At 46.0% G+C, this 25,918-nt stretch overlaps 1 protein-coding gene across 1 annotated transcript in view; it reads right to left on the reverse strand.

Annotated features, from left to right (window-relative positions):
• The window catches only part of CCDC180 (coiled-coil domain containing 180), an 84,892-nt gene extending 68,717 nt beyond the window's left edge, over positions 1 to 16,175 (reverse strand). The window contains 10 exon segments of the mRNA XM_032306486.1: positions 845 to 988; positions 1,673 to 1,819; positions 2,543 to 2,706; positions 5,130 to 5,170; positions 5,172 to 5,247; positions 5,476 to 5,524; positions 8,460 to 8,470; positions 9,451 to 9,526; positions 15,571 to 15,724; positions 16,059 to 16,175. Of these exon segments, the coding sequence (XP_032162377.1) occupies positions 845 to 988; positions 1,673 to 1,819; positions 2,543 to 2,706; positions 5,130 to 5,170; positions 5,172 to 5,247; positions 5,476 to 5,524; positions 8,460 to 8,470; positions 9,451 to 9,526; positions 15,571 to 15,724; positions 16,059 to 16,175 (979 nt within the window).
• Between the last annotated feature and the right edge of the window lie 9,743 nt (positions 16,176 to 25,918).

The raw sequence follows: 25,918 nt of genomic DNA on the forward strand, positions 1-25,918 counted from the left end.
TGGGCTAGGGGGCCTCTTTCTGATGGACTCTGGCTGTCTGCCTCCCGGGGGAACCAGATGAACCTCCAGAAAAGGAATGAGGTGAATATCTCTCGAAAACTCACTGCAGTGGGAGTATTGCGGGGGTTTGGGGGGGCGGGAATCAGAGCCCCCACCCCTGCCCCAGGCAGGACACTCCCTGGGAGTTTTATAACAGAGATGTGGGAGACCCATCCATCTGGTGGGTGGGGTAAGTCCCACTTCCTGAGGGGGAGCTATTTACACCCGTCTCTGAGGATAGGTAGGATCTGGTTGGAATTGGAGGGTTTCCAAGTGTACAGAGACCCGGAACCAGCCTCCTGCCTCTCTCCTGACCCCCAGAATGCCCCTACACACCCCCTGCTTAGGCCCTGTCTGCATCTCTCCCACCACCACAAGGCCTGGAAAGGGGGAAGCAATGAGGATCCTGTTGGATTAAGGCCACACTTTCTTCTAGAGAAAAACGGTTTTAAACAGTTAAGCTCTCCTGGTGTAGACATTTTGCCACTTTCTTCACAAAGATCTATCCTGTCTTCAAACTGAATGCTTGTCCGTACAGAAATCCCCAGCGCTACCTCCTAACCATGGATAGTGGAAATCATTATTGAGAAAAGACTGTTCAACAGAAATTCTCTTTAGTTCTTGATCTTTTTACCAAGGGACTGGATTATTAGACCTGAGACTTCGTGGTTCAGCCCACGTGCTGTCCCATGACAGTGACTGCATCCCCTCACACTGCGGGGGACAGCAGCTGGGAGCCTGGGCCCCGTCTCAGGGGCAGTTGTGCTGGAATGGCCTTGCAGCAACATCGGAGGTTACTGTCAGCTCTCTGAGCACGTCAGCAGGATCTGGGTAAAGTCCCGGGAGCCGTGACCTGGTCTTGCCTTTCTGAGCATGACGAGTCTGGGGTTGTTGACCAGGGTCTGCAGCAGGAACCACCTTGTCCTGGACCTGGCTGAGATTCGGGGACCTAGGAGTGAACCAGAGCAGACAGACTTGGGGGACAGGGCAGCTTGTCTCTTTTCTCAGAAGCTCTAGGAGAAGCTGGCTGGTAGGTGTGGGGTTCAGGAGAAGGAGCTGGACGGGGACTTCTGGGGACATGAGGGCGGCTGGAGGGATGTGAGACTCTGCCAGAGCCGGATGTCTGCAGTTGGGAACAGTGATGAACATAGTCCAGACCAGTGCTCACGAGACGTGGCTAAGTGGTGGGCTTCCCAGCAGAAGGCAGAGCAGAGTAATAAGGGTGGGAGAGGTGGGGAAGACAGTCTTGACCCTCAAGGGAGCAGAAAATGGTAGCCAGAAGAGCTTGGTGTAACCAAACCGAGCCCCATCTTGGAGGGTGTCTGACATGAAGCTTGGGATATGGGTGGGGTCTCAAACAAAGGGACTGGAGGACACAGACAGCAGAACTAGGGCTCCTTCCTGGGACTATGGGAGGAGCCCACTTAGAAGAACAAGGACACCAGGCCTCCAGGGTCCCCTGGCCAGGCTGGCTGTGTGCTAAGCCTCCTGGTCTCCTCAGTAAAAGGCTCCCCAGGGCACAGAGTATGGAGGAAGGGGGAAGCTGGGCCATGTCATCGGGGCTCCCAGAGAAGCCTTAGGGTTCTCATTGCCTGTTGTCCAACCCCAGCATAGGTTCAAAGAGGAGGCTTACCTGTCGACTGATGTAGGCACCAGTATTTGATGGCCCGCTGCAGCTTCCTCTCCCTGTGCCCTGTGATCAGGATGTTACAGAAGCTGACGAGCACAGGGTTGGTATGATAATGATCCACGTAGAGCATGCCGATCCAGGCACTGAACCCTGAAACGCACACGGCTAGTCAGGCCGGGCAGCACGCCCTCTGTCCTGTCCCGGGACGCACGAGCCTGTGCCACGCTGTTCCTCAACAGTGCTGTTTTCACTGAGAATCTAGAAAATCAGGCACAAAGAGCTGGAAGGGCTCTCAGGCTATCGTTCTAATCCATCCCTTTTGCAGAGACCCAAGTCGAAAGCGGGAGGAATGCCGTGGCTTGTATGGAGAGGCTGCCAGGCATACAAGCAATGGGGGAGTGAATGAATGGACATAGGTCAGAAAGAAAACCAAGACGATTTTTGCTCTACAGAAATGGCTTGATTTGGGAGTCTTTTCAAGAGGACAGACCATTTTCTTAACTATGTTTCCAGCTAATGACACTGTTAATTCTATGACGTATTCTTCCTCAAAATGTTCGAGTAAATTAGTTACCTTCTAACTGTTCAGATGGAGTTCTAGTACTTCCTACCGCTCTCCATGATACCGGGAAGGTCTGTCAAATATGCAGCTGTTTCACTAGCCTGAATTCTCTTCTGACTATTAGACTGAATGCTTTTTTTCTGCTCAGCATTAGAGCCTCCAGGAAAGCTGAGCTCTGGGCTGGAGGAGGGTGTGAAGTCCAGGCCTCCGGGACCCGACCGGCCGGCAGCTTCCAGAAAGCTGCAAGAGCAGCGCCCCCCAGGCCCCCCGCCCCCGACTCAATGCATAGCCACCAGGGATCAGCCACTCACCCATGTCCGCCCCCTCATAGCCATTCTGCATGATGGTCCTGTCGATGCGTGCAATCAGCCACGTGCCCAGGACGCAACTGATGAGCAGCCTGGAGAGACAAGCGCCCAGGCCCAGCAGTACGTTGTAGAAGAACAGAAAGTAGTTGAAGTTGTGGAATGCTTTCCTGCAAACAGAAGCAGGCAGAGGGGCAGCAGGCTTTGAGCAGGAGGAGGTGGCTGTGCATGCTGGCTCAGGGCCCCAGGCCTGGGGTCAAACCCTGCAGCTCCCGTCTCCTAGCCGTGTGACGTGATGGTCCCGGCCACACAGCACTGGTCTGGGGATGAGCTCAGATACAGTGCAGGTTGTCAATGGTGGCTGTGATGTTTCATGGGATCCTTGGGTTTTAAGGTTTCCTGTACCACAAGAAATCTCATGTGGCCACAGCTGGCTTTGTGGTTACAGCAGAGGTTGTGACTTTCCCACTGTCCATTGTCATAACGACCTGCTCCCCTCCCCCTTCCCCTGCTGGAACTGTTCCAAGTCCTCCAGGGGAAACTTCCTAGATGACCACCGGATTGGGTGGTTTCCTGTTGCCTGTGGGTGGGATAAGGCCCCAACTCGGGCATCCTGGATGTCTGGGCCATCTCTAGGAGGGGTCTTCCTGGGGTCATCACTCTGTACCCGCCGTCTGCCCCTCACCATCCAAGGCCACTGCATGGTTGCCATATTGAATTCTCACTGTTCTCTCAACACGTCTTGCCCTTTCGTGGCCAGCTGCCTCCATCTGGACCACGAGGGCTGCTGGCCACGCACTCTCCTCAGCGTTACCCACCGGAATCCCACCAGCCTACTGCATTCAGCTCAAACGCCCCACTTGCCATTGAATGAGCCATTTCTGTCTCTCTTTCTCCATTACCTGCCTTGCTCTCATGAGGCTGTTACCAACCACCCCCCACCCTGGAGTTGTTGCCATGTGTCTGTGTCTGCTGGCCCCTGTGGATGGGGAGCTTCTGCAAGCAGGTCATGGAGGGATACCTCTGTATCCTTAGTCCTGGCTTTGTTTCCTCCCTGAGTGAAGGGCTTTGAATGAGTGAACTACGAAGGATCACCTCGGACCAGGCACTATTGTTCTAAGTGCATAATGGAACACAGTTCATGCTCCAAATGCCTCTCTGAGGTGCGCAATTATTTGTAAAATGAGGAAACTACCATCCATGGGTGTTCTGGAAGGCCACATACAGTGCCATCGCCCATAAGGGGTGGAGCCAGGATTTGGACTCAGGCAGTTGGGTCCCAGAGGCTGCTCCCGAGCCACTGCCCCTCGCCCTCTCAGGGAGAGCGCCGTCTGCCCAGGAACCTGCCAAGGGCGAAGAGGAAGGAGCGAGAGGCTGCTGAAGTCCAAGCCTCCGATCCCCATCCCTTCTTGACCCCACCTGTTGTTGAGCGCCAAGGGCTTCTGCCTGTCAGCTGCACTCATCTTCGGCTGCAGGAAGAAGGTGGCGGCGATCCACACCTGCAGGACCATGAGACCCAGGACGATGGCTATGGTGAGGCTGAAACACAGGGTGAGACAGTCCTGAGGTGGCCTTGTCCAAGCCCTCCTCTGGTGCCCGGTGACAGAGAGGACAGGGACCGGCCAACCTGCTGGGACAACAGGAGCCCCGGCTCTGTGCTTTATGCCTCCAGAGCCTTCTCACACCCACTGTCTGATGAGAAAACAGGCTCACAAAGGGCGGACGGCTTTCTCAAAGCCGCATGGTCAGGTCTTGTGACCATGGACTTCCAGACCGGAAGTTCAGGATTTAATGACATGCGACCCCTAAGCTGCGTGTTTAACAGCGTGGAGATCAAAGAAAAGGATGGGGTTTTTTGAGAGTTCATGAAGGCCCCGAGAGTGGACAAGCAGGCTCTGCCCAGCCTCCCACGCGGCTCTAGGGGAGAACGGAACCAAAGAGCTCAGAGCAGGAGTTTCCAGAGAGGGCCCCATCCTGCGTTTGCTTCCCTGAGCAGCCGTGTGGGGCGCTTAAATGGGGCCTCGGCTTCAGGTGGCTAGCTTCCAACCCTGTCTCTTCCCCTCCTTGGACATACTGGTGAGGCCTCTCTGCCTCTGCTTCCTTGTGTGAAAAATGGGCCTTAATATGAGACTCAACATTCCAAGGGTTCTTAAGACAAAAGATGCACAGTGAATTCTCAGTAATGTCAACCTTCACTTTTACCTTCCACAGGGGTAAACTGAGGCTCAGAGAAGCAGTTCACCCAGGGTCACACAGCTGATTGAGAACCTAAGTTCAGGTTTTCTCCTCTCTCCTTCCACTATACTGACCTGACTCTCATGTCACCTCCCTGAACCTCAGTCTTCCCAGCTATGAAATGGACACATGTGTCTCCCCCACAGACACAACTGTGAGCACCCCCACTGACCAGCGAGAATGCAAACATTCTATGAACCATAAGGTTCCCATGGTGATGAGTTGCTATTTTGGCCCATCCTTGGGTCAGAGCTGAGAACGTGCGTCCAGGAATTAGTGAGATCCCAACAGGGAGGGGGCAATTTAAATAGATGCTCCAAGGCCCCGAGTACAGACAGAGAGCCCGCCCAGCACTTACGTCCCAATGCCCAGTCCTTGGAGCATCTCCAGGCCCTGGTTGTGGACGACAGGCAACACCAGGCTGTACATGATCAGCATGCCACAGAGGCTCTGCACCACATGGATGATGAGGTAGCCTGGGGGCCAAGGGAACACACGGTCACCCGAGGCCCTTCGTGACCCGGTCATACCTGGCCCTCCCTGAAGTGCCCCCTCCAGCCTCCTCCCACCGAAGATCCTGGCATTGTTGCTTGCACTGTGTCTTCTGCCTGGGACGACCTCTCTTCTCTCTACCCACAGCCAGGACTCTGCAGGCGCCTGGGGAGTGGGTGTTGAACTACAACAGGTCACGTGAAGACACTTACCCCACAGCATGTAGGCTATTTGCCAGCCAGAGTACCTTGCAATGGCCACCTGGGATTTAAAAAGAAAAAGGGTCTCAGAGGGGAGAAAAGACTGCTCACCTCCAACACATGGGTCAAGCGTCCCCGCCTCATCTGAGGTTCACCGACCCACACACCAAGACAGGTGTCGTGACTGTCATCGTTTTACAAAAGAGGAGACCAAGGGCCAGATGGCTCACCCAGCAGCAGAAGTGAGGCCCATGGCCCCCCCATCCGGGCTCTTCCTCCCAGAGGCTTCCCCCGTCCCAGCCGCAGGACACCAGGATTCGGCCAACCCCTCGGTCTCAGAGCAGAGAGAGGCCTCAGAGAACTCACCACACTCTCCGCCGAGGAAGGATTATGGAACTTCAAAGGGAGAAAGTGTTTCTTTCCTGCCCACAACCGCTTCATGTGCTTTCTAGAGAAAAAAGTGGGAAATCAGGAACGTTCATGGCCATGGCTGTTTATGCGCTTCGAGCCAAGAGATGTAGACAGAAAAGCCAGTGGAGGGAGATGGTGGCCGGCTCGGCTTCCCTGTGTTGACCACAGCTCCTGGGACGTTCTCGTCAGACTTAAAGATACTTTCAAAATACTTTTTAAATTGAGATATAGTTGACATATAACATTATATTAGGTTCAGGCGTACAACATAATGATTTAAGTATATATTGCAAAATGGTCACCGTGATGTCTAGTTAACATCCATCATCTTGCATAGTTATAAGATTTTTTTCTTGTGATGAGAGTTTTTAAGATCTATACTCCCCAGCTTGTAAATCTGCAGCACAGCACTATTACCTAGAGCCGCCAGGCTGTGTATTACATTCCCATGATATTTATTCTAAAACTGGAAGCTTATACCTTCTGAGTGCCTTCACCCAGCCCCCAACCCCACCTCTGACAACCTCACATCTGTCCTTTGCATCTGTGAGCTTGGATTTTTGTTTTGTTTTAGATTTCACATATAAGTGAGATCATATAATATTTATCCTTTCCTGTCTGACTGACTTCACTAAGCGTAACACCTTTTAAGGTCTATCCACGTTCTGCAAATGGCAAGATTTCATTCGTTTTTATGTCTGAATGGTATTCCACTGTGTGTGTGTGTGTGTGTGTGTGTGTGTGTGTCATCTTCTTTGCCCCTTCCATCCATCAGCGGACACCTAGGTTATTTTCATATCTTGAATATTGTAAATAATGTGGCAATAAACATGGGGGTGCAAATATGTGTCCAAAATACGGTTTTTGTTTTCTTCCCATAAATACCCAGGAATGAAGTTGTTGGATCATCTGATCAGAAGTTCTATTTTCACTTTTTTGAGGGACTTCCATGCTGTTTTCCACAGTGGCTGCACAATTTGCATCCCCATCAACAGTACACGAAGGCTTCATTTTCACCACATCCTCGCGCATACTGGCTACTTCTTGTGGTTTGGGGACTAAACTAGCCATTTGAACCGATGTGAGGTGATGCCTCACTGTGGTCTTAACACAGTTATGTGTTTCCCTGATGATTTAAAAATCTTCATATAGTTTGTAAAAATAATGTGTAGTTACCTAGTCTTCATGGTGACTAAATGTGGAAGTTGAGACTCTCTGTGTGTGGCTTTTATTTTTTTCAATTTGCTCTGTTTTCTTATTTGTTCTGTGATGAATATGTACTACTTATGTAATAATATTTCAAAATAGGTAATAATGGGAACCCATATTTAATGATAGGTCCACCTTATAACAACATTAAGGAAACTGAAAAAGGGACCACAGCCCCTCATGCTCCCAGCACCCATGCGAACTGCTCTCAGCCTTGCCCTTTGAGTAAAGATTAGGTTGGTAATGGTTATGTTCATGGTGCATTCTCATCTGTGTCCTGCCTTTTTCCTAACATCCTATCTCCAGCATTTTCCAGGATGTTTTGCAATTTTATGTCCACTAAATTGGGAAGACTCAGTATGAAATAAAGAATGTAAACATGTCATTAATAGTTTGCATACTTGGGGCATCTGGGTGGCTCAGTTGTTAAGCATCTGGCTTCAGTTCAGGTCATGATCCCAGGGTCCTGGGATCGAGCCCCACATTAGGCTCCCTGCTCAGCGGGGAGCCAGCTTCTCCCTTTCCCTCTGCCCCTGCTTGTGTTCCCTCTCTCGCTGAATCTCTCTCTGTCAAATAAATCAATAAAATCTTGAAAAAAAAGTTTGTGTATTTATTACACAACAAAAGGATGGTTTGGGGTTCTGTTAGGTTCCATAAAATATATTAAATTATTTTCATCTCTTTTTTTAACTTTTTAAGGTTAAAAGTTAGTGTCTATTAGAAAATTCAAAATTGCATCTGTGAGCTTCATTGTCTCAGCTTGGCAGCCTGGAGTAGAGCCCGCCACCAGGAATACAAACACAGATATACTTGCACGAGGCACAGACAATTTCTGGAAGGATACAGAAAAAGAATAATGCTTAGCTCTGGGGCAACAAACTGGGATCTGAATGGGAGAAGGATTTTACATTAAATATTTTTATAACTTTTTTTAAAAAAAGAGATTAGACTAATTCCAAGAGAAATAATACGAGCACAGTGCTAGTACTATCTGGTTGTAGCGTTTTCTTATCCACTATTTCCTTTGCCCCATGGTCCTGTAAAGCAGACAGGATGGGGGTCATCAGTCCTCATGGAATAGGAGGGAGGGGCCGGCCTGGACAAGAATAAGGCCTCCCGCCCCTGTGCCCTCTACCCATGTCAGCACAAACAGCTCTAAAAGGTGGTTGTGACTGGTTGTGGTCCAATGTCTCAGTGATCATTTCCCAGGCACCCTGCAGGCCATATCCCTGCATCGCGGGGGGGGGGGGGGGAGGCAGGGGAGAGTGGCAGTGTCCAGTCCACCCACAGGATCCGGGGACAAGAAAGCAGAGAGAGGGAGCAAGTGAGGGCTGGGATGGAGAGCTGGGGCCTCTTTGTACCAGGAGAGTACTTACTTGCCGGCCATCTAAAAGAGACCCACACTTTGGGCAGCCAGATGGGGAGGCTGTAAAGGCAGGATGCTCTGGGGAAGGGGAGGCAGTAAGCGATGGCCCTGGGCCTCCTGTGACTGCATGTGACTTACAGATTAAGGTCGGGGGAGGGAAGAACTGAGAGATATTGAGAGTCAGACAGAGAGAGAGGAGAGAAGACAGATACTTAAAATTCAACCACTGTCTGCAGTGAAATGCTCACTACATATTCAAGGCCATCCCCTCCTCCTGCTCTGCTCTTCTAAAGACTCGTGCACCCGGTGTCCTTGACCTGATCTCCTTTGGTACCCCCTGAGCCACATGCAGCTGCTAGGAACCCACTGTGGTTAGTCCTGGGGAGCAGGGCAAGTCTGAGCCCCAACAGAGATGCTGAGCGTACCAGACGTGATAAGGCATCTCAGGGCAGAAGACATGGCCAGCTGCTAATGGCACGGCTGAGTTATTTTGTCTTTTATCTCAGCCTTCTCAGCTGTTAGAACAGAGATGGAAGTGCCTCTCAGGTTGTGGTGAAAATCAAAAGAATTCTTTTTTTAAAAAAGATTTATTTATTTATTTATTTGAGGGAGAGAGAAAGAGAGAGATCATGTATGCATGTCAGGGGAGGAGCAAAGGGAGACGGAGAAGGAGGGAAGCAGACTCCCCCACTGCTGGGGCTCGATCCCAGGACCCTGAGATCATGACCTGGGCTGAAACCAAGAGATGGCTGCTTGATCAGCTGAGCCACCCAGGTGCCCCTGAAAATCAAAATATTCTAAGCACAATGTCAAGCTTATAGCAGAAACTCAGATCAATAGATTTTTTTGGTTTGGGGCTTTCTGTTTTACAACCAATAAATGTGGCTATTCCTGGATGGCATATACATTCCTGGTTCCAATTCGGGCACTGCTGTCACTACTCAGGAATTTCTAGAAAGTTCGAGCTGAAGACACACCAGTGACTCCCAGAGCCCTCTTACCGGTAACAGGCCAATATGTGGAACAGATAGCTCACGCACGTGAGGGAGGCGGGCAAGATGGTCACCAGCCAGACTCCTGAAACAGAAGAAGTCACGGGAGAGGCCTGAGAAGATGAGCCAGAAACATTATTTTCAAAATACAGCTGTTCACATCAGAAAAGGCTGGGTGATACGTTTTACTTCCTTTAACACATTTCTTGTGTACAGAAAGTTTTGCTTCTATTTCTTCTATTTCTGTCTCATTTCAGACACAGACACACGCCCTTGCTATGCTTTACTTCTTGCACAAGACTTCTCCTTTGATATTAAGATTTTTCATCTACAGTGTGTAATGGGAAGAGAAAATGAAGGAGTGTACACATCCCAGTCACCTCCAGCCCTTGTAGAATGACTCGTAGTTGACTTCTCTTTGCCACCCCTGGTAAAAAGCAATCCTGAGCAAGGGTAATTGGAGTCAAGAGGTCTTGACTGACATCTTTCGTCCCTCTTTCGGCAAGTTTTTAATATGTTGTATCTAATCTGCTTTCACGTGATCCTGTGTGCTTGGGAGCAAGGTGGGGGGGGGGGGAGGAGAAACAGGGAAGGGGAATGATGTGTACATTGAGAAGCTTCCAGACAAGCCGTTTATCAGTCGGGCCAAAAACCATTTTAAAAACATCCAACACCTCTTCATAATGAAAAAGACTTCAAAGAGTAGAAATAGAAGAGAACTTCCTCAAGCTGATATAGAGTATTTGCAAACAAAACAAAACAAAACAAACAAACAAAAAACAACCCACAGCTAACACCATGCTTAACAGCAAAGGACTGATTGGTTTTCCCCCTAAGTTCAGGTATAAGAGAATCAATGTCCACTCTTGCCAATTTCGTACTGGAGGGTCTAGCCAGGGAAATTGGGCAAAAAAAAATGCAGCCAGTCTGCAGAGGAAAAATAAAACTACCTCTGTTCACCAGTGACATGTTCTTATATTTTAAAAATTCTATGGAATGAACAAACAAAAAAGATTAAACTCATTAATAAACAAGTTCAGCAAGCTTGTAGGACACAAAACAAATATATAAAAACCAACTGTATTTCTAGGCACTGGCAATGAACAAAATGAAAATATGTTTGCATTAGTATCAAAAAGAATAAAACACTTAAGAATAAACAGAAGAAGTATGCAACCTGTACCCTGGAAACTACAAAAGACTGTTGAAAGAAATTAAAGAAGATTTCGATCCATGGAAAGACATGCTGTGTTCCTATACAGGAGGTTCTCTGCTAACATGGCAACACTCCCTGAACCGATCTAAAGACTCAATCTAATCCTCAAAATTCCATTGCCAATTTTGCATAAATCGACAAGCTAATCTTAAAATCCATATGAAAATGAAGAGACCTAGAATAGGCAATATAATCTTGAAAAGGAATAAGAAAATTTCAGGACTCCCATTTCTTGATTTTAAACTTACTACAAAGGTACAGTAATGAGGACAGTGTGGTACTGCCTGGAGGATAAATAGATCAGTGTGATAACCTGAGAATCCGGAAGTAAATCCTCACCATCAGCATACTTTCAACACGGATGAAAAAGACAATTCAATGGGGAAAGAATATGTTTTTCCACAAATGGCACCGCGGTACTGATATTCACATGGAAACCAACAAACAAAGTGAGAACCTTACCTCACAGCGTATAAAAAAATTAACTTAAAAGGGGATGATAGGTTTAAATGTAAAAGCTAAAATTGTACAAGTCTCTAAAGGAAATAGGAGAATAAATCTTTGTGACCTCAAGTTAGGCAATGTTTTCTTAGATGCACACATGTGATGAAAGAAAAATGACTATGCTGAACTCCATCAAAATTAAAACCATCTGTGTTTCAAAGGACACTGTCAAAAAAGAGAAAAAGCAACCCACAGACTGAGAGAAAAATTCTTGTAAATTGTATCTCTTTTAAGGGATTTATGTGTAACATAAAAGAATTCTTACAGCTCAGTGATAATTTAGAAATAGGCAAAGAATCTCCATGGAGATAAACAGAAGATGTACAAATGGCCAACCTCCTCCAGTCCCACCCCAGTCAACATCCTTAGACATCAGAGAAATCAAAACCACAATAAGATGCCATTTCACACTTCCTAGATTGCTGTTATTAAAAAACAAAAAACATATCAACATGTGTTGGTGAAGATATAGAGAAACTGGATCCCTGATACATCGCTGGTGGTAATATACAGTGAGGCAGGTGCTTCTGAAAATAGGCTGGCAATTCCTTGAAAGGTTAAACATAGTTACCATAGGATCCAGAATTCCACTCCTAGGTATATATCCAAGACATATGAAAATATATGAAAATCTTGGAGATGAATGTTCACAGAAATATTGCTCATAATAGCCGGAAAGTTGAAACAACCCAGATTTTCATCAACCAATGATTGGATCAACACAATGTGGTATATTCATACAACAGAATAAACTCAGGCAATAAAAAATAATGAAGTTTGGTTGCATGCCATGACATAGATGAACTTTGTAAACATTTGCTACGTGAGAGAGGCCAGTCAAAAAAGACCATTGTAGGGGCTCCTGGGTGGCTCAGTGGGTTAAAGCCTCTGCCTTCGGCTCAGGTCATGATCTCAGGGTCCTGGGATCGAGCCCCATGTCGGGCTCTCTGCTCAGCGGGAAGCCTGCTTCCTCCTCTCTCTCTCTGCCTGCCTCTCTGCCTACTTGTGATCTCTGTCTGTCAAATAAATAAATAAAATAAAATTTAAAAAGACCATTGTATTGTGGGATTCCATTTATATAAGAAGTCCAGAAGAGCCAAATCCACAGAGCCAGAAAACAGTGGTAACTTAGGACTGGGAATGTTGAGGGGAAATGAGAAGAGATTGCAAATTATTATGATTTCTTTTTAAGGTGATGAAAACGTTCCACATTTGATTGTGGTGATTGGTCACACAACAGTGATGGCTGAGAATATACTAAAACCACTAAACTGTACTTTAAGTGGATGGATTGTGAGGTGTGTGCGTTATATCTTTGGAAAGATCTATAAAGAACTCCTCAAACTCAACACACACAAAACAGATAATCACGTCAAAAAATGGGCAGAAAACATGAGAAGACCCTTATCCAAAGAAGACATACAAATGGCTAACAGACACATAAGAAAAAATGTTCATCATCATTAACCATCAGTTAATGATGCAATTTGCAATGTGTTGCAAAACCACATTGAGATACCACCTTACACCAGTTAGAATGGCCAAAATTAACTAGACAGTAAACAATAAGTGTTGGAGAGGATGTGGAGAAAGGGGAACTCTCTTACACTGGTTGGTGGGAATGCAAGTTGGTGCAGCCACTTTGGAGAACAGTGTGGAGATTCCTCAAGAAATTAAAAATAGAGCTTCCCTAGAACCCTGCAATTGCACTACTGGGTATTTACCCCAAAGATACAAATGTAGTGAAAAGAAGGGCCATCTGTACCCCAATGTTCATAGCAAAAATGGCCACAGTTGCCAAACTCTGGAAAGAACCAAGATGCCCTTCAACAGACAAATGGATAAAGAAGATGTGGTCTTCTTTATATACAATGGAGTATTATGCCTCCATCAGAAAGGATGAATACCCAACTTTTGTATCAACATGGCCGGGACTGGGAGAGATTATGCTGATTGAAATAAGTCAAGCAGAGAGAGCCAACTGTCATATGGTTTCACTCACTTGTGGAGCAGAAGGAGTATCACGGAGGACATGGGGAAATCGGAGAGGGAGGCAAACCATGAGGGACTGTGGACTCTGAGAAACAAACTGAGGGTTTTAGAGCGGAGGGGGTTGGGAGGTTGGGTGAGCATGGTAGTGGGTATTATGGAGGGCAAGTACTGCATGGAGCACTGGGTGTGGTGCATAAACAATGAATTTTGGAACACTGAAAAGAAAAGAAATAAAATAAAATGAAAAAAAAAAAAAAGAAGGAAAAAGAAAGCTGATTTCCATTTCTTTTCCATTTCTTCCAAGTTTTAAATGTGTTTCTGTCCCAGGATCACCAGGATTAGGCAAGGGCTATATCCCAAACCTCAACCATCACAAAGGATGCAGGTAAACCCCCATAAATCTCACCCCCAGGGGCACAGAGAGCCTTGAAGGAAAGGATGGGAGGCGTCTGGCCATGAGCAGAGCGAGTGCAGACTTACTCCAGCCAGCAGCGAGAGCATGGCTGATGGCACACTTTTCATTTAATGTTTATCATCCCAAAGATGCATGTTTATCTTCAAAGATGAAACCTAAAAGTCTCTCTCGGCCAGGGGACAGCGGTGTTAAAGCCGAAAAAGATCAAAATGGAGCGAAAATTTTATGTTTTGACTCTCAAAGTATCTAAACATGAGAGAAATACGTGGAAGAGGGGGTAAAACACGAGTGAATATGGTGATATATGTACTCCGGGTTCACCCAGAGTGAGTAACCGAGGTTGGCATTACAAACTTTCCCAGAGGAGGGGGTGAAATGTAAACTTTCAAAACTATGACTTAAAATCAGTATGACTGAACTTAATGATTAGACCAGGCTTGCTGAGCTTGGTACTCAAGGACTCCTCAGCCTGAGCATGACCCTACATTAAAGATGAATGGGAATGTTCAAGGGCAACAGTGAAGTATGTTGGTTTGGAAGGGGTGGTACCCCAGTGCTCCTGTGAAAGTAACTTTCCATGCCACGTGTATGAAAGAGAATTTCCCTCAAATAATTCACAGGAGATCTGTTTCCTTCTGGATGCCGTACTCTACCAGATTATGTGTCTTAAGTAAATATATCATTTGCAACACCTGTTTTACAACTTTAGGAACATTTGGTAATTTATGACCATTAAATGTCGATGCTACTGAGGTTTTTGGAAACCACTTCCCACCCTGTTCCAAGCCCCCATTTATAGATGAGGAAGCTGGGGCACCTGGGTGGCTCAGTGGGTTAAGCCTCTGCCTTTGGCTCAGGTCATGATCCCAGAGTCCTGGGATCAAGCCCCGCATTGGGCTCTCTGCTTAGCAGGGAGCCTACTTCTTCCTCTCTCTCTTTCTGCCTGCCTCTTTGCCTACTTGTGATCTCTGTCAAATAAATAAATAAAATCTTTAAAGATGAGGAAGCTGAAGACAAGAGAATGTCGTTTTCAAAGACAGCTGGTATCTTAAGGTGAAGTGACTGCTATGGACAGACTCATATGTCAAGACCCTAACCCCAGCATGATGGCAGGTCGAGTTGTGGCTTTGGGGATTAGTGTCATTATAAGAAGAGAAAGGAGAGAGCTGGCTTCCTCTCCCTACTCTCCAGCACTGAGGATACAAAATCAGGAAGCAGGCTCTCATCAGACACCAGACCTGCTGGCACCTTGAATTCCTCAGGCTCCAGAACTGGGGAATGAGTAAGTGTTTGTTGTTTCTACTACCCAGTCTACAGCAATTTGTCACAGCAGTCTGCACAAACCAGAAACTACATATGAACAGCAGAAATAAAATTTCCATATAACCCTAACGAAAAGCCATGACTTGCTGTTTTATTTTTTCCAAAGTGAAAAAGAGATGATGATTTAATTGTTCCCACTGGCATCAAAACAAAATAGGCTATTTAAAATGAGAAAACTCGTGCTCGCTTCGGCAGCACATATACTAAAATGAGAAAACTCTATGGGGCACCTGGGTGGCTCAGTGGGTTAAGCCTCTGCCTTTGGCTCAGGCAGCTCTCTGCCTGAGCAGGGAGCCTGAGCAGCTCTCTGCCTGAGCAGGCAGCTCTCTGCTCAGCAGGGAGCCTGCTTCCCTACCCTCTCTGCCTGGCTCTCTGCCTTCTTGTGATCTCTGTCCACCAAATAAATAAATAAAATCTTTAAAATGAGAAAATTCTCAGGGCATGTTTAATTCAGCCCCAAACAGATTTTAACAGAATGGCCCGGATCCCAACCCCACTGGCCTTCCAGTCACCCAGGGAGGCATAGACCAGTTGTAACCCACTTGTCTCCCAAACCAGGCACCTCATGCAGATAATAGCAATGCTACAACTATAATTATCCCAGGGGTGCACCTGCTGCGAGTTCCAAGTCCTTCCAGTTTCCCACGCTTTCCCAACAAAGGAGGTGTAGTGGTTTTACCTTCGGAGACGCTCATCAGCTCTTTCACTTGTAGACTGACTGGGGTCAGGGTCCCCGTCTGGTTCACGGAGGCGATGTAGCTCTCCAGCTCCCCCTCAAACACATCCAGCTCATCTCTCACGTACACGAACATGCAGAACTCAATGACAATGAACTGGTACAAACAGCAAACATTTCAATGTCACACCCAAGTCCAGCCTAGTAAGTGAATAACATATAGCCCTCTCTTTGGTTTTGAGGTCAAAACAAGCTCAAAACTCATCTGAAATAGATTCTGGACAGTGGCTATCCAACATGAGCAGGACTGTGACTTCTTTGAGGACTTCTTTGGAGTCAGCCCAAACTATTTTCTTCACCTTGATAGCACACAAGACTAGGTCCCACAAGGGCTCAAGGAACTCTTCAAACATTGATTACATCCAAGTGAAATGAATGCCTACCTGTAAATAAGGAGTGACCTTGGGGACAATTCCATCTGTATCTCTCACCACTAACTGTCCTTCTGGTGTCTTGGTGGTAACCACGTTAGAGAAGGTGCTGGTTCCTATACACAGGTCACACGTGCTCACTCCCGTCATCTTGTCATCATGGTTCCATGGCTCCATGCCTACCATCATACCAAAGCTTCTAGAGTTCCTACTACTATTTTACTTCATCAACCAGATTTTATTTGTCTTTGAATGTGCTGATCCAAATGTTACCATCTTCAGGCAGTGTCTCAATCTAGGATAATTCACTCAGCTTTCAGAGCACTTTCACCTTTTTTCTCTCTTTACATGGCAAGTACTTCAGACCACATCGTATCCCCTTCTCTTAGACCATGGGCCTCTCCTAGGCCAAGACTGATGAATCCGCTGTCTTCTCTCTTCCATGATCCCAGGGCTTGATCCCAGGACCCTGAGATCATGACCTGAGCCGAAGGCAGAGGCTTTAATCCACTGAGCCACCCAGGTGCCCCATAGAGTTTTCTCGTTTTAAATAGCCTTCCCTCTTAGCATGGTGCTTGGCATTCAGTAGATAGCCACCAAAGACTTAAGGAACACAGTAACTTCAAGTTAGTTATTCACATTGTGGAGAACTCCAGTTGTCCATTAAAATCCATTCTCCCCTTTGGGCACAAAGCTGGACTACCTTTCCCAGCCTCCCTTCAGTTAGATGTGGCCACCATGACATGGTTCTTGCCCCAGAAGAGGAATGGAAGGAATGTGTGCCAGTCCACACAGGTCTTTGAAAACCTTCCACATGCATTTCTCCATGAACTTCCCCCTTCTGCTGACTGGATGCAGATGGTGAGGGTTCTTGGAGATAATGAGGAACACGACAGAAGAATCTGGGTTATGGAGTAACATGCAGAGGACTGCTGCCCTCCAGACCTGAACCCCATCCACTCAGCATTGTTACATGGGCAAAAATATATATAGTGTTAAGTCACTGAAATTCAGAGGTTTATGTGGTACTTCAGCATTATCTAATACATTCATTTAAAACTCAATCACAGGATTAGTATATATGTAAGTATCATCCAGAAGACAATTTGGTCTTGCCATTTCTATCTCTCCAGGTTGACCCCACTTTTGACTCAGACATTTTACCTCAGGTAACTATGACCACATGAAATGTTTTGATCCTGTGCTTAATAAAATATTAAAATCCAAAATTATGCCAACATTTAAATTTTTTGGTTGTTGAGAAAGCAAACTTAAATAATACACCTAAGCTGAAACATGATTATCACCCATACCCCATAGTTAACACTAGGGTTCACACCTGGTGTCGCACATTCTATGGATTTCAACAAACCTTTGATGACATGTATCTACCATAATAGTATCATACAAAGTATTTCCACTGCCTCAAAAGTCTTTTGTGTTCTGCCTATTCATCCCTCCCTCTTCCCAACACATGGAACCCACTGGTCTTTTACTGTCTCCATAATTTTGCCTTCCAAAATTCATACATTATGTGTATGAATCATACATTGCGTGACATTTTCAAATTGGCATCTTTCACTTACTAATAAGCATCTAAGTTTCTTCCATGACTTTTCATGACTTGATAAGTCATTTCACTTTAGTGCTGAATTGGATCCCATTGTCTGGATATTCCAAAAACTATTTATCCATTCACCTACTGAAAGGTTCTTGGTCACTTTCATATTTTAGCAATCATGTATCAGGCTGCTATAAACATCCATGTGTAGGTTTTTGTGCGGACATTAAGTTTTTAGTGCATGTGGGTAAATACCAAGGAAGTGATTGCTGGATCACATGGTAAGAGTTCGTGTAGTTTATCAGAACTCACCAAAATATCTTGCAAAGTGGCCATACCATTTTTATTTCCACCAGTAATGAATGAGATTCCTGTTGCTCCACACCCTTATCTGTATTTGATGTTGTCAGTGTCTTGAATTTCTGCCATTCTAATAGGTGTGTAGTGGTATCTCATTGTTGTTTCAATTTGCATTTTCCTGAGGACATATCCTGTAGAGCATGTTTTCAAACACTTATTTGCCATCTGTCTATCTTCTCTGGGAGGTGACTATTAAGGTTTTAGTCCATTTTCTATCATGGTTATTTATTTTCTTCTTATTGAATTTTAAGTACTCTTTATATATTTTGAATAACAGACTTTCTCAGATGTGTCTTTTGCAAATATTTTCTCCCAATGTGGCTTGTCTTTTTGCTTTCTGGACAAGGTCTTTTGCAGAGTAAAAATGTTTTTATTTTAGTAAAGCCCACCTTATCGGCCATCTATGGACTGTGTCTTTGGTGTCATATCTAAAAAATCATCACCATTTCAATGTAGAGAACAAACTGATGGTTACCAGAGGGGAGATGGGTGGAGGGATGGGTGAAATAGCGAAGGGGAATAGGAGTGCACTTGTTGTGATGAGCACTGGGTGATATATAGAATAGTTGAATCACTATACAGTATATCTGAAATAATATGTTAACTATACTGGAATTAAAATAAAAATACAGGGTGCCTGGGTGGCTCAGTGGGTTAAAGCCTCTGCCTTCGGCTCAGGTCATGATCTCAGGGTCCTGGGATCGAGGCCCGCATCGGGCTCTCTGCTCAGCAGGGAGCCTGCTACCTCCTCTCTCTCTGCCTGCCTCTCTGCCTACTTGTGATCTGTCTGTCAAATAAATAAATAAAAATCTTTAAAATAAAAAAACATACATACATAAATACATAAATTCACACTTATTCAGTCCCTCAAATAAATGCTTGATAATGCCAAAAATAGTAACAATAATAAATTTCATTTCATTTAAAAAAATTAAAAGTCATCATCAAACCCAAGGTCAACTAGATTTTCTCCTATTTTACCTTCTAGGAGTTCTATAGTTTTGCATTTGACGTTTAGGTCTGTGATCCATTTTAAGTTAATATTTATGAAGGTCTGTGTCCAGATTTTTTTTTTTTTGCATGCAGATGTCCAGTTGTCCCAGCATCATTTATTAAAAAGAAAATCTTTGGGGGCACCTGGGTGGCTCAGTGAGTTAAAGCCTCTGCCTTCAGCACAGGTCATGATCCCAGGATCCTGGGATGGAGCCCACATCGGGCTGTCTGCTCCACAGGGAGCCTGCTTCCTCGTCTCTGCCTACTTGTGATCTGTCTGTCAAATAAATAAATAAAAATCTTCAATAGAAAAAAGAAAAAATTTATGTTGGTCTATTTCTTAGCTCTCTATTCTGTCCACTGATTCGTTTGTCTATTCTTTTGCCAACACCGCAGTGTCATGATTAGCGCGGCTTTGCAATGAGTCTTGAAATTGAATAGTGTCAGTCCTTCAGCTTTCTTCTTCTCCTTTAAAATTGTGTTGACTATTATGAGTCTTTTGCCTCTCCCTGAAAACCTCAGAACCACTTTGTCAATGTACACAACCTAACTCCCTGGGATTCTGGTTGAGATTGCAACTGAATTCCAGTATAGATCAATCCTGATATATATAGACCAATTTGAGAAGTACTGATACCTTGACAATATTAAGTCTTTCCAAACATGAATATAGAATATATCTCCATGTATTTATTTGATTCCTTTCAACATAGGTTTGTAGTTTTCCTCATATAGATCTTGTACTTATTTTTATTAGATTTACATGTAAGTATTTCTCTTAGGGGGCTGCTAATGTAAATGATATTGTATTTTTTTAAAAGATTTTATTTATTTATTTGACAGAGATCACAAGTGGGCAGAGAGGCAGGTGGAGGGTAGGGGGAGCAGGCTCCCTGCTGAGCAGAGAGCCCTATGTGGGGCTCGATTCCAGGACCCTGAGATCACAACCTGAGCCGAAGGCAGAGGCTTAACCCACTGAGCCACCCAGGCACCCCGATACTGTATTTTTAATTTCAAATTCCCCTTGTCCAATGCTGATATATAAAAGAGCAAATGACTTTTGTATGTTAACTTTGTACCCTGCAACCTTGCTATAACTACTTATTAGTTCCTGAATTGGGCTTTTTTTTTTTTTAAGACTTTAAGTAATCTCTGCATCCAGTGTGGGGCTCAAACTTAAAACCCCAAGATCAAATGTCACCTGCTCTACTGACTGAGCCGGGCAGGTGCTCCTTTAGGAGTTTTTTTGTTTGATTCTTTTAGATTTTCTACATACAAAATCATGTCATCTGTGAACAAAGACATTTTAACTCTTCTTTCCCAATCAGTATAGCTTTTATTTCCTTTTCTTGTCTTATTACTTAGCTAGGATTTCCTAAGTTAATGTTGGGCAGTGAGGGGGAACAGTCTTGCCTTCTTCCTGATCTTGGTGGGAAAGCTTCTAACTTCTCACCATGAAGTATGATGTTAGCTGTAGGTTTGTTGATATTCTTTATCATATTGAAAAAGATCCCCTCTATGACTAGGTTGCTGAAAAATTTTCTCATGAACTGGTATTGGATTTTGTTAAATGCTTGTTCTGCATCCATTAATATGATCATGTGGTTTTTCTTTCAGTTACTGATATGATTGATTACATTAATTTTGCTATTGTACCTTTTCATATCTGAGATAAATCCCACTTTGTTGTGGTGTATAATTCTTTCCAGACATTGCTAGATTTTATTTGCTCCATTCCATTGTGGTTCTCCTACCCACCTGTCTGTCTCCAATTTTAGGGACAATGGTTTGCACCATGACTTCTCTTTTCTTATGCATTTAAGAAGAACTATTGATTTTTCAGTTTGTTCAGGTTTTTACTTGTTGTTAGGATAGAGTGGCATCTTGCAGACTCTTTACATAGAATTGATAACCAGAAGACTCCATAAATTATTCAATTATATTTATTAGTAATATTTGCCATGTGGGTGAAAGTATCCTTGGAGTAAAAATGGTAGGGGTCAAAATATTGTTCTTCTTTGATTTACAGAGATTCAGTTTTGACCTAGCTTTTAAAGAATATCCCCTGCCCTAACCCCACCCCATTTATGATACAGAAAAGGATTTGTTCAGATCTACTTACAAGGTACAGGCATATGAAAGCCAACACAGTGGTTCCAATCATTCTGCTTGGGAACTGAAAGCAGGGATCCCATTCATATATTCTGGTTTGGAACCAGGACTTTTTAGTCTCCCTGTGAATGAATAACAAGGAAAGAGAGGCTGTGGTTGACAGCAAATGCCCGATCCTTCTGAAAATAAACTTATTGCCGCTTCTTCATCTTGGAATGCAGGGAAGAGAAAAAACACTGATAGATCCCAGTTTTCATTCTCCCCTCATTCTTAAGAACAAAAACTGTTTTACTCAATACAGCAATTCAGCAGACTAAAGGGCTATGGCTTCTGACTCTTACAGCTAAGACTGGAAGACCAAGCAAGGGCTGATCCGATGTGACCACAGTGTGGCATGGCATTTTGGGGAAGGTGCTGAGTTAGAATTGACACAGCTGGGAGGGACCCCACTGCCTTTCCTTCTTTTCTCCTGCCTGGCGTCTGAAATGCAGACATGGTGGCTGGTCCAAGCTGGAGCCCGACCAGCATCTACCTTGGAGGTGGACAGCCTTCATGATGACAATCACTAAGAATGGCAGCCGAAAGACAGGTGATCAGAAAACTTCCATGGTGGGCAGGGTGGGGTCAGTATGAACTGCCTGCCTGCAGAATTCTTTTACATGAAGAAGAAAGGAATCTCCCTCTTGTGTGTCCCACTGTTATTTTCCATTTTCTGCTACACGTGAGCAAATGTAGTTCTAACCAAAGTATGAGCCTTGCCATTGTATGACCTTGGACTAGCCACATCCCTTCTCCAGGGCACATCCCCTTGTATATGGTGGCTGTGGCAGGGATAGGTCACTGAAGACCAGGTGCTTTTGCTTGGCCATGAGCTATGTCTTCTTATATTGGTAGGAGCACAGCAGGCTTTCTCTGGGAACCTGCTCCCTCCCATCAGTCCTAGTGGTTAAGTAAGCCTGAACAACATCCTACTTCCAATGGTGAATGTATGACCGGCTTAACAATCCATTTACTCTAATTGCCTAGCCACAGGGATTCGTTTTGGAAAGACGTGTAGTCCCATGTGATCCAATGAATCACAATGGGAGTTTGGTTTGATTTATTAGAAAGGAAAATTTCTTTTTCCTATGAGGTTAAACCAAGAGGGTATAAGCTTAGAGATGCTGGGGGCCACCACTGGGAGGAAACCCTCCTCACTACAAGGCTAACATAGATCAAAGCAGAGCTAAGAGAAAATGAGGGAACTTTCCCTGGTTCTTTTATCAAGGAAGCCACTGGATCAATGGCCATCTGAGCTGACCGCCTCTACACTTTCAGTTATGGGAGGCCATACGCTTCCTTCTTCTCTTAAATCTAGTTTGAGTTGAGTTTCTGCCATTAGCCGACAAGAGTCCTGAGTACTCTGTGCCCTTCCAGGCATCTCAGGGGCTGCCACACCTCAGGGCTCTTCCACACTGGTGGACATGGAGGGGTGAATGGGGGTACACCATGGCTTACTGCAGGGGGGGCTTCCTCAGGAGACGTTTGACATGTTCCGCTTGGTGAACTTCCAGAAACGGCTTTTCTTCCTGTGAGAAAAGAGACAGATGTATGCTGGGGCTCAAAAATCCTCGTGACAGGCTCTTGTCACAGAGGCCAGGAATTTGGGTCAAGTTGTTCTTCTGGATGGAGCACAGTGGTTAAGAGAGAGCCTCAGCAACCGAGCTCTCTGGCTGTGGTTCCCACTCTGCTCCAGACCAGCGACATGACCTCGGTCGATGCAACCCACCTCCCCGGGTCCGAGTTTCCTCACACAGAACTGGAGCAGTAAGAATAGTGCCTCCTGGGTATTTTTTTTAAGATTTTATTTATTTATTTGACAGACAGAGATCACAAGTAGGCAGAGAGGCAAGCAGAGAGAGGGGAGAAGTAGGCTCCCCACTGAGCAGAGAGCCCAATGTGGGGCTTGATCCCAGGACCCTGAGATCATGACCTGAGCTGAAGGCAGAGGCTTTAACCCACTAAGCCACCCAGGCGCCTCCTCCTGGGTATTTACCCCAAAGATACAAATGCAGTGATCCAAAGAGGCACATGCACCCCAATGTTTATAGCAGCAGTGTCCACAATAGCCAAACTATGGAAAGAACCTAGATGTCCATCAACAGATGATGGATAAAGATGTGGTGTATATATATATACAATGGAATACTATGCAGCCATCAAAAGAAACGAAATCTTGCCATTTACAATGAGTTGGATGGACCTAGAGGGTATTATGCTAAGCAAGATAAGTCAGAGAAAGACAATTATCATATGATCTCCCTGATATGAGGAATTTCAGAGGCAGGGTGGGGGGCCATGCGGGGAAGGGAGGGAAAAATGAAACAAGATGGGATCGGGAGGGAGACAAACCATAAGAGGCTCTTAATCTCACAAAACAAACTTAGGGTTGCTGGGGACTGGGTGGGGAGGGATAGGGTGGCTGGATGATAGACATTGGGGCATTCGGGAGGGTATGTGCTATGGTGAGTGCTGTGAGTTGTGTAAGCCTGATGATTCACAGGCCTGTACCCCTGATGCAAATAATACATTGTATGTTAATAAAAAAAAAAAAAAAAAAAAGAACAGCGCCTCCCTCCTGGGGTGGTTGTGCAGACCAGACCCACGGGGACACACAGGGGACTCCTACTCGGTACTCACCGTCTGCAGCTCCCAGCCGAGGTGCACCCTCAGAGATTTGACAAACATGTGCAGGAAGCGGCCCATCAGGAAGGCCAGGCACAGCAGCGAGGGCCAGTAGAACAGGACCGTCTCGAACCTCCCCAAAAACTGCAACCAAAACAGAGCAAGGTGCGGGCTATCGCTGGGCCAGGGCCAGGCCACCGGTGAGGCTGTGGCCGGGGATCTGTCTGCCCCGGCCGCACCCACCAAGCCCACTCTCTCAGAGCTGGGCATCCGGGGGTCCATTTCTGCTCCCCTAGCTCCCCACTGTGGCACCTGCCGTGGCCCACAGCCCAGCAGCACTGGGTATGAGTCCTACTATTCCCATTTTATTTTATACGAAGGGCTTTCATGGCTTCTTCTGTTCAGGAATTAAATATTGCTTTCAGAACATACAACAGTGGGGGAGAGAAAGAGGGGTGAAGAGGAGAAGTAGGGAGGAGAGGACAGGAGAGGAGAAAAGAGGGAGAGAGTAGAGAGAGAAGGAAGAACGGAAAGAGAAGGAAGAAAAGGAAGGAATGGAAGGAGGGGAGGAGGGAAGGAGGAAGGAGAGGAGGAGGGGAGGAGGGGAGGAGGGGAGGAGGGGAGGAGGGGAGGAGGGGAGGAGGGGAGGAGGGGAGGAGGGGGGAGGGGGGAGGGGGGAGGGGGGGAGGGGGGGAGGGGGGGAGGAGGGGAAGGCACAAAGGAAGAAGGAAGGAAGGTGGGAGGGGGGACGGGGAGGCAGGAAGGCCCCGTAACTGCCATCATGCTGACAGCAACACAGGTTCCCAAGTACGGATCTCTCAAGATGGTTCATGGTTTATCTGTGATTTTAGTTTCATTTTAATCTCACACACACACACACACACACACACACACACAGTAAATTTTTTTCACTGTTTCAGGACAAGAAATATTGTGACTTATCTTTCACAATTTAGACGTTGGTTTTGTGGAATTTTTTTTTTAAGATTTTATTTATTTATTTGACAGACAGAGATCACAATTAGGCAGAGAGGCAGGCAGAGAGAGAGAGAGGAGGAAGCAGGCTCCCCGCTGAGCAGAGAGCCCGACGCGGGACTCGATCCCAGGACCCTGAGATCACGACCTGAGCCGAAGGCAGCGGCTCAACCCACTGAGCCACCCAGGCGCCCGGTTTTGTGGAATTTTTAAAAAAGATTTATCTAGGGCGCCTGGGTGGCTCAGTGGGTTAAGCCGCTGCCTTCAGCTCGGGGAGCTGGGTTTTGATGTCGTGCTGTTCAGGTGGACGGAAGCATGCTGAGATGTGGGGGCTCTTGTCTCCCCTTCCTCCTCCTCTCTAATGTCTGTTCCCTGCTTACGCATCAGAACTCATCGCTGCCGATATTCCCGTGTCTTCCCTCTGTATCCAGCCTTACATCTCTATCATAAACTGAAATTATACCAAATACATAGGTCTGTATACATCATAATCAGCTCCCCACATGCTCACAAATTATTTGCATACGTCACTCCTAATGCTGCATAACAGTGCATTATTTACATGAACCAACTTGAAAGCTTCTCCTAATTTTTGACTTTTTAGACTCTTCCAATGTCTCATTTTTATATATAATGTTTCCATGAATACATTTCAGAACATGAGATGAAATCTTTATTATTACCTTAGCCTGGATTCCAGGCCCATGATTTTTAACCCCTAAGTCCCATTAGCCCCTGAGCCTCATTTTCTCATCAGTGAACTGGGGACGGCTCCCACAAACGGCCTTCAAAGGGCCTCGAAGCGCCTTGAACTCTGCAATCGTTAATCTGGGGGACTGAGCCTCGAACAACACCCAGCACACAGCAGTTCTTAACATTAGTGATTCTGAGCACAGAGTTAAGACCCTGCCCTCTCCCTTAATTAACCACGAATATTTCAAATTTCAGAAGAACCTTGGAAGCCTGGAAGCTCTCCAAGATACCGGAGTAAATGCCGGGGATCTGGAATCTCCGGCACTGTGAGCAGAGTGGAGGGCATCCTTTGGGGCAGAGGTGTGCTAGAATGTTCTTAATCCCAGCACAGAGATGCAGAGGGAAAGCCCGGCCCCCAAACTCGTTTTCTAGTCCAGCTCCCCCAGACTCCCTTCTTCACACCGTCTAGTCCCCCAGGGTGAGCGAAGCCCAGGAGAGACCTTGGCAAGGCTCCCATCAGCTCCAGACCCCCGTGGCCCCCTGGTGCCCCCCCCACCTGCCT

Source organism: Mustela erminea, chromosome 12, assembly GCF_009829155.1.
Source record: "Mustela erminea isolate mMusErm1 chromosome 12, mMusErm1.Pri, whole genome shotgun sequence".
Classification (NCBI taxonomy): Eukaryota; Metazoa; Chordata; class Mammalia; order Carnivora; family Mustelidae; genus Mustela; species Mustela erminea.